This window comes from Peromyscus eremicus, chromosome 10, assembly GCF_949786415.1.
Source record: "Peromyscus eremicus chromosome 10, PerEre_H2_v1, whole genome shotgun sequence".
In the NCBI taxonomy this organism is placed as follows: Eukaryota; Metazoa; Chordata; class Mammalia; order Rodentia; family Cricetidae; genus Peromyscus; species Peromyscus eremicus.
The window spans coordinates 93059479-93076358 of record NC_081426.1 but is presented as its reverse complement, the minus strand read 5'-3'; the positions used below and the strand labels follow the sequence as shown (position 1 = coordinate 93076358).

The 16880-nt window shown below is 40.2% G+C and overlaps 1 protein-coding gene across 1 annotated transcript in view; it reads left to right on the top strand.

Moving 5' to 3' along the window:
* The window catches only part of LOC131920852 (ATP-binding cassette sub-family G member 3-like), a 47330-nt gene that overhangs the window by 4835 nt on the left and 25615 nt on the right, over window positions 1–16880 (top strand). The window contains exons 4-9 of the mRNA XM_059275313.1: window positions 180–332; window positions 4734–4870; window positions 8840–8991; window positions 10230–10331; window positions 11564–11814; window positions 14438–14520. Coding sequence (XP_059131296.1) covers window positions 180–332; window positions 4734–4870; window positions 8840–8991; window positions 10230–10331; window positions 11564–11814; window positions 14438–14520 — 878 coding nt within the window. The remainder of the gene's footprint in view (window positions 1–179; window positions 333–4733; window positions 4871–8839; window positions 8992–10229; window positions 10332–11563; window positions 11815–14437; window positions 14521–16880) is intronic.

The window sequence follows — 16880 nt, the reverse complement described above, 5'->3', positions numbered from 1 at the left end:
CCCACAGCAGGGGCGGGGGGTGAAATGATTTCATCAGGCTCTGTACTTGAAAGTAGTAATATTTTTAAGTACAGCATTACACTGGGTATGCTGTATGTGTGACTAGGTTAAACATATTAGAATGATGGTCTTGCTGATAACTATTTGTAATTAAATTTGAAATTCCATTTAACCTTCAGAATGATGTAGTGATGCCCACAGTGACTGTGAGAGACAATATAGAGTTCTCAGCAGCTCTTCGACTCCCAGTGAAGGTAACAAGAGATGAAAGAAGGCGGCGAATTGATGAGGTCCTTGAACTTCTGCATCTGGATAAAGTGGCAAATGTCCAGGTAATGTGAAGAAAAATCTTGACTCAGAGTCAAAAAGTATGAGAGAGAGAGAGAGAGAGAGAGAGAGAGAGAGAGAGAGAGAGAGAGAGAGAGAGAGAGAATCCCTGTGTTGATAATATGACCCTCTATTATCACAGTTTCCTCTAATGTGTGTGGTCCAGGCGGCTGCTCTCTGTATTAATGAGTAAGTGACTGGTTACATGATGTAAAGTGGAGATTGAACTGGGAAGCCTTCCTAGCAATGGTTAAACCTGGGAATGGAGTGTGATCCAGGAGGAAAAAGCATTCCTCACATGGCCATTTCCAAGTTTCCTCACATGAGCCTCCTCTTCCTCAGCCTTAAACTCTTGACTCATGGAGAATCTGGCAAGTGCTTTCTTCTGTTTATTGTCTCTTTCCCGAGGACTTGTCCCTTTGTTGTTTCAGAATGTTTTTTGGACTGACATAGGACATGGGATTGAGGACTCTGGCTCTGTGTTTCACTCTGTATTTATTTCCTCCAAGGTTGTACCTGGTCTGTTTAGCATTTACTTCTGACTTGTTCAGTGCTTGTTATTTTCTGTAGCCTTTCTGTGTTTTTATCCCATCCTGTCTGTGGTAGTGTTAACTGTCACCTTGACACAGTCTGGAGTCACCTGGAATCATCTAGAAGAGAGTCTCAATGAGGAACTGTAGTCAGTTGGCTTGTGGGCATTTCTGTAGGTGACTGTCTTGAGTTAATTGATGTGGAAAGACCCAGCCCACTCAGGCAGCACCATTCTTTGTGTTTGGGTCCTGGGTGTCATGAGAATGGGGAAAGTGGGTTGAACACTGACAGACCTGCATGCATTCATCCTCTCTGTGCTCTTGACTGGATGTAACCAGCTGCATCGGCCTCCTGCCTGGACTTCCCTGCAATGGTTGATTGTACTTTGAACTGTGTGCTGGAATAAAACCTTTTGTTCCTTATTTACCTTTTATCTTAGCAACTGGCCATAAAACTAGGATACACTTTGCCCTCACTCCCCATTTCCTCATCTTCTGTTAATATTTAGACCCTATGTAAGGTTTTATAGACACGACCTTGGACAAGTGTAACAATGAGTGGACCAGTGATGCCTCCTGCGGAGACTTGTGCAGGACCAGGAAAGGTAATAGATGAGCAGTGAACTTCACAGCTGACTATTGAAATAGATCACTTGTTTCTTACTGACATATGAAAAAGAATATTATATAGTATTCTATCCATTTATACTTATTTCTTTATCCATGAAAAATAAGAACATTTGCTTATCTTAATAATTTCATTTTTAACTATCAAAATAAAATAAACCTTGATATACTCAGTCTGTCAGGTAATAACCATTCAAATTCCCAAATATATTTTATTATTATATTGTTTGTAAAAACCTGACTAACTACTGTGTTTATTATATACTTAGAGATTATAGTATGAAGATTGCTTTCCTTTTCTTGTGTCCTCCAAACCATCCTGTCTCTCACAATGACATTAATTCATTGAGAAGTTTATATATAGATGCCTTCTGAGCAGACATTTGGTGGTACTGATGAAAATGTGCTCCCCATAATATGATTCTCATGAACTAACTCCTGTGGTGACTCCTCCTTAGAGGCAGTGAGGAATAGGAAAGTTTGGGCTGTTAATTCCCATGATACTTCTCCACAGTCGTTTATGAGATGTTGTTGGTCTTGTTGGGAAGAAAAGCTGACATTCACCATGTGTTCTTTTTTCCTGAGCGATGGAATTTTGTTTGCTTTGGCTTTGTTTATTTACATATTTTATGTTTACAATAAGGTACATTATTTTAGTTTTGTTTTTAACAATAATTAGTTACTGCCCTAAGTTCCTTACTTGTTTTTTTAGGGACAACATAGGAAGATATTTATTAACTTCTTGAAAGTCATGAAATGTAATAGATTGCAAGAATTTTAATATAATTTTTAATGATAGCTTTCAAAAAAAGGTGTGTGTGTGTGTGTGTGTGTGTGTGTGTGTGTGTGTGTGTGTGTATGTCTGCCCGAATGCTGTAGCACACACATGGAGGTCATAGGACACCTTTGTCAATGGTCCATTCTCTCTTCTGCCTTGTTTGTAAGTCAGTCTGTCTTGTTCTACTGATGCCCTACACTCATGCCTGATGCTCCTGTTCCACCTCCAAGCACACTGTAATTACATCTTGATAAAAATACAGATGCATGCCACTACATACAACTTTTGAATCCAGGCTTCAAACTTCTGTGGCAAGTGATTTTTCCCTGCAAAGACTTCTCTTCAGCCTTTTATAAGATTTTTATTTGAGAAATGTGTGGTTACTGTGAAAGTTTGACTGTTACATAGTCAGCACAAGAGTATACTTGCTAATACCAGCTCTTGGGCTCCTTAGTGTTGACAACAGCATATTCACTAAAGCTGTTTCTCACTGCAGCATTTTAAAAGAACATTCGGGAGTATCTTCCTCCTGAGTACTTAATTACTTTTCATCCATAAAAATAATAACATCTGCTTACTGTAGATGTAACCAACCGTCTTATTAAATAAGAGACACAGAGCCAATTCAGAGAAGAAAAACAAGAGGTCAGAGCTAAGAGCCTTACCCTTTTTGCTTCAGCCAAGCGAGCTTGTCACGTTGGGCACCAAATGTAGATGTAACCAATCATCTTATTAAATAAGAAACACAGAGCTGATTCAGAGAAGAAAGCCAAGAGGTCAGAACTAAGAGCCTTACCCTTCCTGTTTCAGCCAAGAGAGCTCTCCAAAAGGGATCTACTTCCTGTGTGTTTGTCTTTATAATGACTTTTGGTTCTGCCTTCTCATTGGTTGTAAACACAAACACATGACTGCCTCATCACTGCCTGTCTGTAGAGACTTCCAGGTCTTCTATGGTTGGGATTGAGATTAAAGGTGTGTGTCTGCAATGCTAGCTGTATCCTTTTACACACAGAGATATACCTAGCTCTGTCTACCAAGTGCTGAGATTAAAGGTGTGCGCCACCACCGCCATGCTCTTGCTATGGCTCTAATAGCTCTGACCCCCGGGGCAACTTTAATTATTAACATACAATTAAAAATCACATTTCAATACAAATAAAATACCACCATATTAGTGCTGTGGGATGGTCTGTTTGTCAAGTGTGTTGCTGATTGGTCAATAAATAAATCACTGATTGGCCAGTGGCCAGGCAGGAAGTATAGGCAGGACAAGGAGGGGAATAAAGCTGGGAAGTGGAAGACTGAGTCAGAGACACTGCCAGCCACCATGATGACAAACAGCATGTGAAGATGCCCGTAAGCCACGAGCCACGTGGCAAGGTATAGATTAATGGAAATGGATTAATTTAAGCTGTAAGAACAGTTAGCAAGAAGCCTGCCATGGCCATACAGTTTGTAACCAATATAAGTCTCTGTGTTTACTTGGTTGGGTCTGAGCGGCTGTGGGACTGGCAGGTGAGAGAGATTTGTCCTGACTGTGGGCCAGGCAGGAAAACTCTAGCTACAGCTTACCTATAAACTCTATTCTTAACTATCAAAATGAATAATTCCTTTTTATCCTCAGCCTTGTCATGGCCACACTCACCCACATTCCCCAGACATCCTTTGTTGTATGTTGTTAGTAGGGCTTGATCATGGTTTTGGGTATAGTGTTTGGGGAGAATTGTTCCCTATTTCTGTGTCCCCATGAATCTTGCTATTCCCTGTCACCTTACACAATGACATTGACTTGTCCAAGACCTTGATAGTTTGACCTCTAGATAATAGCACCCTTTGATTTGCCTACAATGATGAGTCATGAATTCTGTGATGCTGTACAGTGTAAATAATGTCAATTTGCAAAGTTGTAAGGGAGTTAAAAATGTCCTAATAAGGCAGTGTGGAATTTTTGATAAAAAGTAGTGTGTGTTTGTGTGTGCATCTGTGTCAATATGTTGTGTTCTGTGTATGTTGCGTAGTATGTGTTTATTTGTGTGTATGTTGAGTGGAATGTGTGTGATGTGTTGTGGTTATGTTGTATAGAGTGCCTGTGTCATTGGTGTGTGTTGGGAAGGTGTTAAGTGACTATTAAATTATTAGAGATACTTCATCTTTTCCTGTTCCGTCTTCCTCGTTCTTCGATAGAGATCTCACTGTGCCAGGCTTGGAGTGTGATAGCTCATTACCCTAGAACATGTGACTTGATAAAGAACAAACAGTAACTGTCATTAGCATGGGCTTCATGTCAAGTCTGACCTGAGCCTCTTTCTATTCACTTGGAAAAGAGAAATGTCCTTCTTCTCCCAGGTGCCCATACTATGCTCCTCAGGATAAAGACATAACAAAATCTTTTATTTCTGGAACAGTCTAGTTCACCAAATGACAATGACTGTGGTTGTTCTTCTTGGTAATGATGGTTGTTGGTGCTCTAGCCTAGCTCTAAAGAGCTCAAGAAAAGGACCAGTATAGCAATGGAGCTGGTCGCTGAGCATCCCATTCTGTTCTTGGATGATCCCACCACTGGCTTGGACTTGAGGACTACAATAGATGTCATCTCAGTCCTGAGAAGGTAAGTGCTGAAGGAACATTTTATTCACTTAACACCCAGTCACTTGTGTGTATTTTTGGTGCAGGAGATTCAGAAGTAAGCATCAGAATTTCTTCTTTGTTTATTAGAGGGAAACTTCAGTTAACAAGGAACACACATCAAGACAATGAGACAAGAGCATAGGGAAAGATGGCTGTGGTGAAGGTGGAGCACTGCTTTAAATACATGTCCCCATAACCCTCAAGCATGTGACAAGTGAGCTGGGTGTGAGTGGGTGTGGTCTGAACAGAGTGCTGTACAGAGGGGAAATGCATTTGTTCTGAGGCAAAGCATGTTTAATGTGTCTGCTGAGGCCTGTCTCACTGGGCTGTGGATGGTGTCTCCTTCCTCTTTATGCCCCTATACCCTGATCTTAAATGGACACCAGTTATATTAGGACACACCAGCTGAGGACCTATAGGTGCCAGCCCTAAAGGCCTCTTTCAGGGTCCAAAAAAGTTGCTACAACAAGTGAGGAATTTCTAATGATCTCAGGGTGAAGGAATGAATCAGCTCGCACTGTACTCTTTCTAGGCATGTTTCTGTCTTGTTCTCTGTTCTCTCTTTGTTCTCCAAAGTTTTCAGTTTATATACACATACAATCAGCAATTCTCTGGCCAAAGTGAGGTCACAAGGCTTGAATTCTTTTAGGGTCTTAAAGGCCAACGAGAAATGCACCAGGCAGTGACTGTCAGGCTTTCTTTATGACTCAGGTGGGAGTGACTTGTAAAAGCCTCAGTGAACACTAAAGGGAACGGGCTCAAATGAAAGGGAGAGAGGTCTTAAATCAATAGAGAATAAATAGAATTATCTCTGCAACTGACCCTGGATGTGGTGGCAGAGAGAATGATTCCTAAGGTCTGGGTCCTGAACCAGGGGAAAAATGAAATAAAAGAAGTGGTATTTCCCTCTCTCAAGAAAGAAGTCTGAGGCTGCAATATTTACAGAAAAAAAGTATAAGGGTTAGTGTAGATGTAACGGTCTTATTAAATAAGAAACACAGAGCCAAATGTAGAGATAAAAGCCCAAGAGTTCAGAGCAGTAGCTAAGAGCTGAGACTAAAACCCTTTCTTACACCTCGCTGCCACTGCTGTTCTTCCCCTCCTAAAGAGACCTACTTCCTGTGTATCTGTCTTTTTACTGACTTTTTCTTCTGCCTTTTCATTGGTTGTAAACCCAACCACATGGCCTCCTTATCACTGCCTGTCTATACAGAACTCCAGGTCTTCTATCGTTGGTATTGAGATTAAAGGCGTGTGTCTCCATGCTGGTGCTGTCCTTGAACACACAGAGATCTGCCTGTCATGTGATCGGGATTAAGCGCATGTGCTACCACTGCCAGACTTCTACTATGGCTTGCTATTAGCTCTGAACGCCAGGCAACTTTATTTATTAACATACAAATAAAATATCACCATAGGTTAGGTTTTTATATTTAAAACTTAATAAGTTTCAAACTGACTGAATAACCCCAAGAACCATATAAAGACTGTCTAATTCCCATGACCTGGGCTCCTGGCTGTTGAACTTTACTGCACTCTCTGTCTGTCCTTCCTTCTCCTTGTTCTTTGTTTTGTTCTGACATCACGGTCTGTCACCCTAAACACTCCTGCCTGTCCCTCCAAGAACCACATCATCCAGCATTGTACCTTCCCGGTGAGGGAGTCAACACCTGGGGCCTTGTCACCTTCTAGTCTGTAGACTCCTCAGGTGTCACACCTTCCCTGTCTGTCCCCTCTCCTGTCTGCTTCAGGACACTCTAAGATCAAGTTCTTGTTCATTTTCAGTATGGAACGCTTCTCTCTGTCCCTGTGTCTCATGCCATGGCTAGTCTTAGTGCATTGCATGGGGCCATCCTAAGTGTGGTTTCTCCCAGTGTTCTGCAGCAGACTCAGGCCCTGATATGCTGTGTTCTCCTTGGTATCCAATACTCCTGAAAGTACATCCTAGTGACTAAATCATTTTCTATTTTTTTATCTATCTATCTATCTATCTATCTATCTATCTATCTATCTATCTATCTATCATCTATCGTGTGTGTGTGTGTGTGTGTGTGTGTGTGTGTGTGTGTGTGTCTAGCATGCATGTAGAGGTCCTAGGAAAACTCAAGGGACTTGTTTTTCTCCTTCCACCAAGTGGATTCTGGAGATGGAACTCAGGTCTTTAGACTTGGCGTCAAGTGCCCTTACTGTCTGAGACATCTTGCTTGCCTGGCTTGAATCTTGGTTATCTAATCATGTTGGTGGTTTGGTTATATTATATGAAATTATAGTTTTTCCTCTGTGATTTATGAATAGTCTGTCTGGGAAAACAGTCAGCTATTATGCCATTAGTCTGCCCCATCTCGTCTCTACCAACCAGTTGTCCTGCTGGAATTCAAGGTGTGCAATACTGTGTCTAGCTCTCTCACTCTTTTTCTTTCTCTCCCTCCTTTCCTCCTCCCCCTTCTATCTCCCTCACTCTTTCACTCACTGTCTTTCTTTTGTTCTTTCTGTTTGTCTTAATAAAACAGGGTCTCATGTAACCTAGGTGGGCCTTGAACTCCTGATCCTCCCAAGTGCTGGGACATTACAGATAGGCCACCATACCCAGCTTTAAAAAAAAATTCTTTGTTGATTCTTTGGGAATTTCACATCGTGCACCCCAATCCCACCTACCTCCCAGTCTGTCCCCCCATATCCACACTTTACCCTCATAGCATCCCCTAAAGGAAAATTTAAAAAGATATTAAAATATTAATTAAAAAATAAAGAAGCAAAACAATATAAAAGTAAGACAGCAGCAATAAAAACAACAGAGCAAAAGAAAAACAAACACTTCACTCTTATCTTTTCCACCCATCCATCACCTCTTCATTTGTGTTAGTGGCATTGGAAGCTGCAGCACGTCATGGAATAGACCCTTCTGTCCAAACAGCTTTACTTGTATAACCAGTTGTTGATGAGGTTCAAGGCCACTGCCTTCTGGTACACCGTCAATGCAGGACCCTCAGTGAAACTCCTCTGGGATATCTTGCTGCTACCCTGAGTCATGGAGATCCTGCAGCTATGGATCTGCAGGATCAGTCCCTACATGTGCTACAGCAAGTCACAGATGGGGTAGATGATGGGTTGGGCAAACTCAAAGCCCTGGATGTGTACCTGGGTAGTATGTACATCCAGGACAGATGTACCACCACACCCAGCTTTTATAAATGTATTTTCAAAGAGTTTTAAACATTGTTTTTGGTTATTGTTTCTCCTAACAGAAGATATGACTCCCTGAAATGGTAGTCCAGCTTATTTTTTCCTATCATGGAATTAAACCAATGATTAAATCCCAGCTTTGCCCCTCACTAACTGTGATCCCTTGGCTTGTTGCTGGACATTTAAAGTCTTATCAACAGAAAGGGGGAAATTATATTAGAATTGTCTTATGCCAATATTGTGAAAATTGAGATGAGGTTATTGCTGAAGTGTTTATCAGGGAGAACAAGTGGTTATAATGTGAATTGCATTATCAGAACAAAGAAAACCTATTCCTGAAGAAACTGAAAGTATAAATGATTGAAGGGAATTGTGCATACAATCATAGTTGTAATACTTGCTCTGTCATTGGTCTCAAGCTTGAGTGAACCTGCCCATCACCTGGGCAGCCTGTTCATGATATGGATTCTTTGCATTGACTCCCACATATTCCTATTCAGTGTCTGAGAAGACTGCCCACAGACCTACATAGTAACACTCAAGTGGACCCTGGACTACTGACATCCCATACTTTGGAAGTCCTAATATTTTAAATAAAAGTTTCGAGCTTTGTTTCTCTATCAGGTGCATAATATAAGAGGGATGAATTGTTTTTAAGGAAAATTCAAGCTGAAATGGAAACAAAGAGTATAACTTCAGGAATAAAATACTTTGTTGAGAATCTCAAGGTTCTGCTGTCCAGTGACTTTTCCTACTTTGAACTTAGGATGTCTATGAGGGGACGGACAATCATCTTCTCCATTAATCAGCCCCAGTACACCATATTCAGATTTTTTGATAGCCTCACCTTAGTGGCCTCAGGAAAAGTCATGTATCACGGCCCTGCACACGAGTCATTGGAGTATTTCATATCCAAAGGTATGACTAGCTTTTGCTGTGAGAGTTCCTTCATTCTTGGGATCTAGGAAGAAAACAGGGCTTCTCAGGAATGCTGCTTGACCCTCATGCAGACTTACTGTGTGTGTGTGTTTCTCCATTTTACAGGACTCTGTTAGTTGTGTAGCAAAGCTTGTTGATCAGATCTCTTTTCTTTCTGCTGTCCTGTGTCATGCCTGTGTTACAGTATTTTTCCTGAGCCTCTTGTCCTGCTTCCCAGTTATGGTGACTCTCTTAATTATTATGCTGTACTCAAGTTCAGTTATCTGTCATTGGAAAAACTTTGGAAAGCCCAGCATCATCCTGTTCTTGCTCACTTAACAGAGGGTGGTTTTCAGTTTTCCCCTAGTGTGATCTGACTCTCAGGATCTGTGGAGATGTTACTTAAATTAGTAGTAACTTTGCATTTCAGGTTTAGGCAATGCTTGGGGGATAGAGTGGCTTAAGTCTGGCTTCTGTGGACTCATGTTTTTCATCTACCCGGTTTGTTTAGAGTCAGATTTGATGATGACATATTTTGTAATGGTTCATGCTGTCAATTTCATCTTAGTGAAATATGAATATAGTTATGGAAGATTCTCTTTGACTATAAATATATGTTTTAATACTTGCTGTACAATATTCTTTCTTTGTTTTGATTAATCTTGGCCATTTAAAAAGGTGCAAACATTTGTGAGTCTATGGAATCCAATAAAAATTTAGGCCAAATTCAAATGATTCTTTCACAGGAAGAGTTCACTTATCTATGTCTGTGTCCAGCCTATGTCTAGTTCATGTCAGTGTCTATGTATAGCCTATGCCCATGTCATGTCTATGTCTAGTCTAGGTCTATTCTGTGTCCATGTCTAGATTTGTCTATGACCTTATCTGTGTCTAGTCTATTCCTATGTTTGGTCTATGTATCTGTCTAGTTGTCTTTGTCTATGTCTAGGCTATGTCTACTCTATGTCTCTGTATTGTATATGTTTATATATATATATATATATATATATATATATATATATATATATATATATATAACCAACATAAACACATACATGTATACAATAGGATGTGAAGCAGAGATTGCTGAAATATTATGAGTGTATATATAATAGGAAAGATAAATTAGTGGGGAAGCACAAGAAAATAAAGAAGTGCTTATATTTTGTCTCTCCTCCCAATCCTACACTCTGAAAGAGGGTCCTCAGGTTTGTGTTCCTGGCCTGCCTTCTTTGTAGGTTACAAATATGATTCCCACAACAACCCTGCAGACTTCTTCCTGGACATCATTAATGGAGGTTTCTCGGCTATATTAGACACAGAGGAAGATGGCCATCATGGTATGTGAATCTTCTAGAGTCACAGGTTTTTGTCTAACTGATTTCATTAAAACACAACCATGAGTCTCATTAGAATATAACTTTTTATGTTAATCAACTGTCCTAAAATTTGCTAATAACAATTGTAAGTTAGTGTTGTGTGTTTTTTATTTAATTTACAAAAGAACACTTACATGATATTGTCACAGGGGAAATTTCTGTTAAAAAGTAAATGTACTTATTGTTTCTGATATTGTTCTTGTTATTGTTTTAGATAGAGTTTGCTCATACAGCCAGACTAGGTTTGAATGTGTGCTCTTTATGTTTCATGTCTCAAGTATAGGTATTCAGGGATCTATCAACATGCCTGACTTTGTTTATAACATTTTAAAAACAAGATACTTGTCAGTTTACACGTTTGCATACACATTCACATGAGGCAGAAAGCAGGGACCAGGCTTTTATGTAACAAAATATAGATCTATAAGAGAAGAAAGACTTTGTTAAGAATGGGGATCCAGATGGGAAGAAGTCATTCAGTTTGCTGTATCCATGGGATAATGACAGTAGTCAGGTCACTTAGGGACACTTTTCTAATCTGTAAAGGAATTACACAGGAGTAATTTTATTATGCTCAAACTGTGGTGGGTTGAAGATGAAGGTCAACTGGTAGAATTCTTGCCTAGCATGCACAAAGCCTTGAGTTTGGTTCCCAGCAGCACATAGCTGTGTGTGCAGTGCATGCCTGTCATCACAGCACCTGAGATAGACACAGAAGGACCTAGAGAAGTTTTAAGGTCACCCTTGGCTTCATAGCAAATTTTATGCCAGTCTAGAATATATGTTGCTGGAGTTTTCTACAGTCCTGCCTGGCTCACGGTCAGGACAAATCTCTCTCATTCACCAGTCCCACAGCCAATTAGACCCAACTAGGTAAACACACAGAGACTTACATTGTTTACAAATTATGGCTGCAGCAGGCTTCTTGTTATCTAGTTCTTATATCTTAAATTAACCCATTTCTATTAATCTATAAGTTGCTACGTGGCTGGTGGCTTACCAGTACCTTACATCTTGCTTGTCATGGCAGCGGCTGGCAGGGTCTCTCTGCCTCAGCCTTCCTGTTCCCACAAATATATGAGACTGTCTCAAGGAAAAACTTACACATTATGTTACTCATGAAAAGTGTCTCAGGAAAATCAGTTAAATTATTGTCTAATGGTTTTTTGTCTTTGTCCACTTTTACCCAAAAGCCCACAAATATACAGAGCTTTCTGGGAGACAACACCAAGTCACAGAAAAATTAGCCAACATGTATGCCCAGTCCTCCTTATACAGAGAAATGAGAACTGAACTGGATCCACTCTTGGGGGAACAGAGGGCAGGGAGGAGCTCAGCCTTGGAGCAGATCACTTGTGTCACCCCTTTCTGGAATCAGCTCAGATGGAATATCTCTCATTTATTCAAAAATTACTGGGGTTTTCCGGATGTCACTATGAGTCAGGTAATCTGATGAATTATTTTTAATTGTATTGTGAAAACAAGTGGGAACAATTTGTTTATAAGTCAGTCTACTTCGGGGTCACATTTATCTTCTACTCTATTCCATGTATTTGTCATCTCTACTTGTCATATAGAAATATTCAATAAAGTAAGTAAAACATTACAGAAAATATTACTTACTGAAAATGTTTTTAGTGGTGATTTTTTATTAGAGGAACTATAACGACTAATCCCAGTAGGAAATTGAATTCAGGGAAGTCAACAAGAACTTCAGCACACCTGGGAGTTCCTCATACCTGTCTAATTCACCAGTGCATTGAAAAAGCTTATGTCCAGGAATGAGCAAGGGAGTCAAAGGCTTCTGTCCTGCTGTAACTTTTCATGTGGGTGGATGGATGGTAACTGAATAAACAGATACAATTGTAGCATGTCAGATGAAAGAATGGACTTTGGAGAAAGTTTAAGTAAGAAGGGTGGAGGTGACTGGGGAGGGAAAGGGGGTTGATCTGTAGTTGAAATCATGGGATGAGGAAACAGGGCCACTGATCCCCTCTGAGGAGCCTGTGCATGCACTGCCTGAGAGATGAGCCCAGTGCAGAGTGCTGTTCCTTATTGGAGTCCAGGGTGAGAACAGAAGCCACTCAGAGTGCAGTTCACACACAGATAGTGACTGGACTGAACAGTGCTCTTCCCTGTCAGCTGACTGGGAACTGGGAGGAAGTGAGGTTCCACTTTTCTTTAAACCGGCTCAGTAAGAAGGATCATCATGCCTTAAGATTTTCTGTTATTTTAGCCAGGCGGTGGTGGCGCACGCCTTTAATCCCAGCACTCAGGAGGCAGAGCCAGGGGGATCTCTGTGAGTTCGAGGCCAGCCTGGGCTACCAAGTGAGTTCCAGGAAAGGCGCAAAGCTACACAGATAAACCCTGTCTCGAAAAAAAAAATTATTTTAACATGAATGTCACACAGAAATGTGGTTCTTCCAGCTCACTGGGCCATCACTTATTTATTTATCTTTTATTTCATGATGTTGAGGATTCTGTTGTGTTAGTGTTTGATCCTGGGGCCTCAGCCATGAGAGGACAATCACTCTACCATGGACCTACCTCCCTGTCCCTGTCCAACCAGAACTTAGAGTCAGTTCTGCTGTTAATGTATTGTTATTTACTCTAGAAAAAAGTGAGTTACATTAATCAAATTGGGCTACTCACTATTCAAAAGTGAGGCAATATCATAAGGTAGGAAGTATGGGTATGTTTGTGTGGTGTGTGTGTATGTGTGTGAATCTGTGTGTTTGTGCATGTGTGTTAGCAATGCTAAAATTTGAGGACTAATTTTTAAAATTATTTATTTTTTATGTATGGGTGTTTTGCCTCCGTGGATATCTGTGCATCATGTGCATGCCCATGGAGCCAGAAGAAATCATCAGATCTTCTGGAACTCGAGTTACAGAAGGTTGTGAGGGTCAGTTTGGGTGCTGGGAACTAAATCCCAGGTCCTCTGCAAGAGCAACAAGTGCTCTTAACTGCTGAGCCTTATCTCCAAGCCCTAGGATTTTGGTTTATAATTTATCAAGTTATGTGGGAGGATGCTATGTTTTAGATCATAATATTATACTTTTAAAACATCATCAGAAAAAGAATAGATTCGTTCATATAAGTTAAAGCATTATGTAGCCTCACTCCTTTCCTAAGTGAAGCATCTTCTAAAGCCATTTTAACCCCAAACCAAAGCAGTGCAGGTCCTTGTGACTGTCTGCACAGACTGAGTGGATGGAGGTGGATGAGGGTCTGCAGGAGTTGGCAGCTTAGATGAGACTTGAGCACAGGCCGCTCTGGCTGAGGTTGATGGAGCAGCAATGACAGAGATGAGGGGCAATGGGGCATCAGGTGACCCAGAGGACGCTTTCTGAACACTGTGGTGACAGCGATAGTGCTCGTTCCCACACATGCACAGACTTCCCAGAGGTGACACAGTGAGGACCAGCTCCCCCCTTTTTAGCACACAAGATCCCACTGCTAGGAACTGGGTTGTGAGTCGTCTCCAGTTTTGTTATTTGGTCTGCAGTTGAGGAGATCAGGGCTAGGTCTAGTGTATGTTGTGCAGGGCTCTGCCACTGAGCTGTCCCCTGGCCTGGGGTGAACTTGTTTCTAACTAGAGTAAAGAAAGCCCGAGTTCTTTAAACCACTTGAAGTAGAAACTGCACATGTTCGCTGTACCAGAGCTGAGGTCTCAGTTTAGGTGAACACTTTTGTCACTTACTTTGGTTCGTCCCCAACCTCCCCAGGTGCCTGCATTCTCTCCACCCTGTGTCATCCATGTTTCAGAACCTGAACTGAGCCCTTCACTGGCCGTTCCTGGTGGAGCACTGGGAGAAGTCTTAGCTTTTCCAGGGTCTGTACTGTCAGAGCCTCAGACTGCAGAGACCTTAATCTTCAGATTAACACACAAGCAGTCTATTAACATGTGTGTTTCATATTCTTCTATGGACTCTGGCCAAAGTATAGTGTTTATCTCACTGGAGAGATCTGATTAGGAAACCATATATCTTAAAATAATGGACAATGTGTTGAATACTTTAGACTCCTAATGGAAACTTTTCTTTTTCACATTTTCCTTTTGAAAGACAATTCTCACAATCATAGTGGCTGTGCTTATGGGCATCACTTTCCGTTTCCTACAAAATGATTGTACTGAAGTCCAGACCAGGTAAGCAAACTTGGATCCTGATTTTGAGAAATTCTGTCACTTTTTTAGAGCTTATATAAATCCATTAAGAATTAGAATTTGTGACAAGAACAGAATAACCATTTTGTCGTGTGACAGAGTGTGTTGGTACATTGAAAGCTGAGTGGAACAACTCACTTTTCACATGTGTTTATGTGTAGATAATATGAAAGTATACATTTCATACCTAAATGTAGGGGATTTTATCTTCTTCTTCCCGAATAGAATCCGATAGCTCTGAAAGAAGACTCCACATACTACCCACTCCCGATTCCTGGCATCAACCATTCTACTTTCTGTCATTGAATATGACTAATGTGGGAACTCTGAATTGGAGTCACACAAGTATCTGTGTTTTGTTGTTCTTTGGCTTTGTTTTTGTTTGTTTTGGGTGGCTTGTTTCCATTGGTGTAATGTCCTCAGGCTCATCAAAGTGTAACATGTGTGTGGATTTCTTGGGCTCTGTAAGGCAGAATAATTGTCCATGGTTTGTGTGTGCTGTGTTGCTTCCCATTCATCTGTGGCTGGAAATGTGGTTTGCTCTCATCTTTGGCTACTATGAACCGTGCTGTTGAGTGTGCAAGTACATCGGTTTGAGCCCTGGACTTTTGCTCTTTAAGGTAGAAAGCTTGAGTTGCCAAATCATAGGCCATTGGGTTAATTGTTTGAGGAACTGCTGTCCTGTCTCTAACTCCACTGTACTATTTTATATCCTCACCAGCACAACCCAAGGGCTCCAGTATTTCCACATCCTCACCCAAACTTATGTTCTTTCTTGTTTTGAATAAGATATTTAAGAAAAAATAAATCACAATTCACTGGATTTTTATGAAGTATCTGCAATTTCCCATTTTAAATAGGAATGATTTTTTCACTCCAATATATTTATTTCTTTAGCCTGTCTATATGTGTGGGCATATATGAGGATGTCAGAGGACAATTTACAAGAGCTGATCCCTCTACCACATGGGTTTCAGAGATTGTCCTCAAGGTCATCAAGAATGGCGGCAGTCATCTTACCTGCTGAACCATCTTTTGGCCCTTAATTTTTTTCTTGCTATTGAGTTATAGTTGTTTCTGATATGTGAGTTGCCTACCAGAACACAATCCACTTATATTTCTTCCCTTCTGTGTATTTCCTCTTTATTCTGTTTATAATGCCTTGGTGCATAGATGTTTTTAGTTTACCTATTTATTCTTCCTTTGTTGCTCCAGTGTCAATTTTCTTGAATATATTTGATTTGTTTGATTGTGCATCGGGCCTCTGTGGCTTCAGCTTTCATCCCTGCCTCCAAGATCCTGCCTTCAATTCCTGTCTGACTTTCCTTGGGGATGAACTCTGACCTGGGATATGTAAGCCAAATAAATTCCATTCTCCACAAGTTGCTTTTGGTCATGGTGTTCACATAGCAACAGAAACCTAAGTAGGACAGTTTGAAACACTTCCTCAAGATCATCTATGGAATGAAGCTATTAAATTAATCTCAGGGTCAATATTAATATTTACTTCATCAGTAACATTCAAGAGGCCAGAGATGCTTCTGGATCCATCATAGACTTTGTATATTGTCCAAGTAAAAACTAGGTTTGAATTTTGTGGCATGTGAGCTCCTTTTTCTCAACAGCATTATAGGGTTGAGGTGGGAGCCAAACATTAAGGAGAAGGCATTGCAAAAAACAATTGGATACAGACATTTATCCTGTGCATACTTACATGCATATTTAAAATAATTTACTGAAAATTCATGTGAAATCTGATGTTCATTAGAGCATTATGCATAGTAACCAAGTTAAGGAATTTAAGGGTCTACCAACATATAAATAGTAAAGAAAAATGTTACTCATTTGCTGCTTATTTTTAAAATAGGAATTTGTAACAATATGAATAGAATTGTAGATTTTTCAGAACATCATGCAAAGTAAAATAATCCAAACCCAGAAAGACAAACATGTTTCACTTACATGTGGATTATAAAGCAATTGACCTCCAGGCAGCATAGTGTACACTTTGCCAGGGCAGTGGGGAGTGAGGAGACACATATGGGCTGAGAGTGTAAAATCTGTTAAGTAGAAGAAGTAAGATTTTTCTCCTTTGAGACAGATTGTACAGCACATTCAATCCAGCAAATATTAATACACATTTTAAAGTTTCTGAGGATATATTTCTAATGCATTAGAAATATATACAAATGATGTATATTTGTAGTGACAGACATCACCTAATTTAGGTTGATATAATTATTTTACAAAATTGTTCATGAATCATGTTAGTTTTATACCTTAAATGTGTAGCTATAGGTTGTCAATCAATAATTATAATAAGTAAAAACTCAGATTAGAAA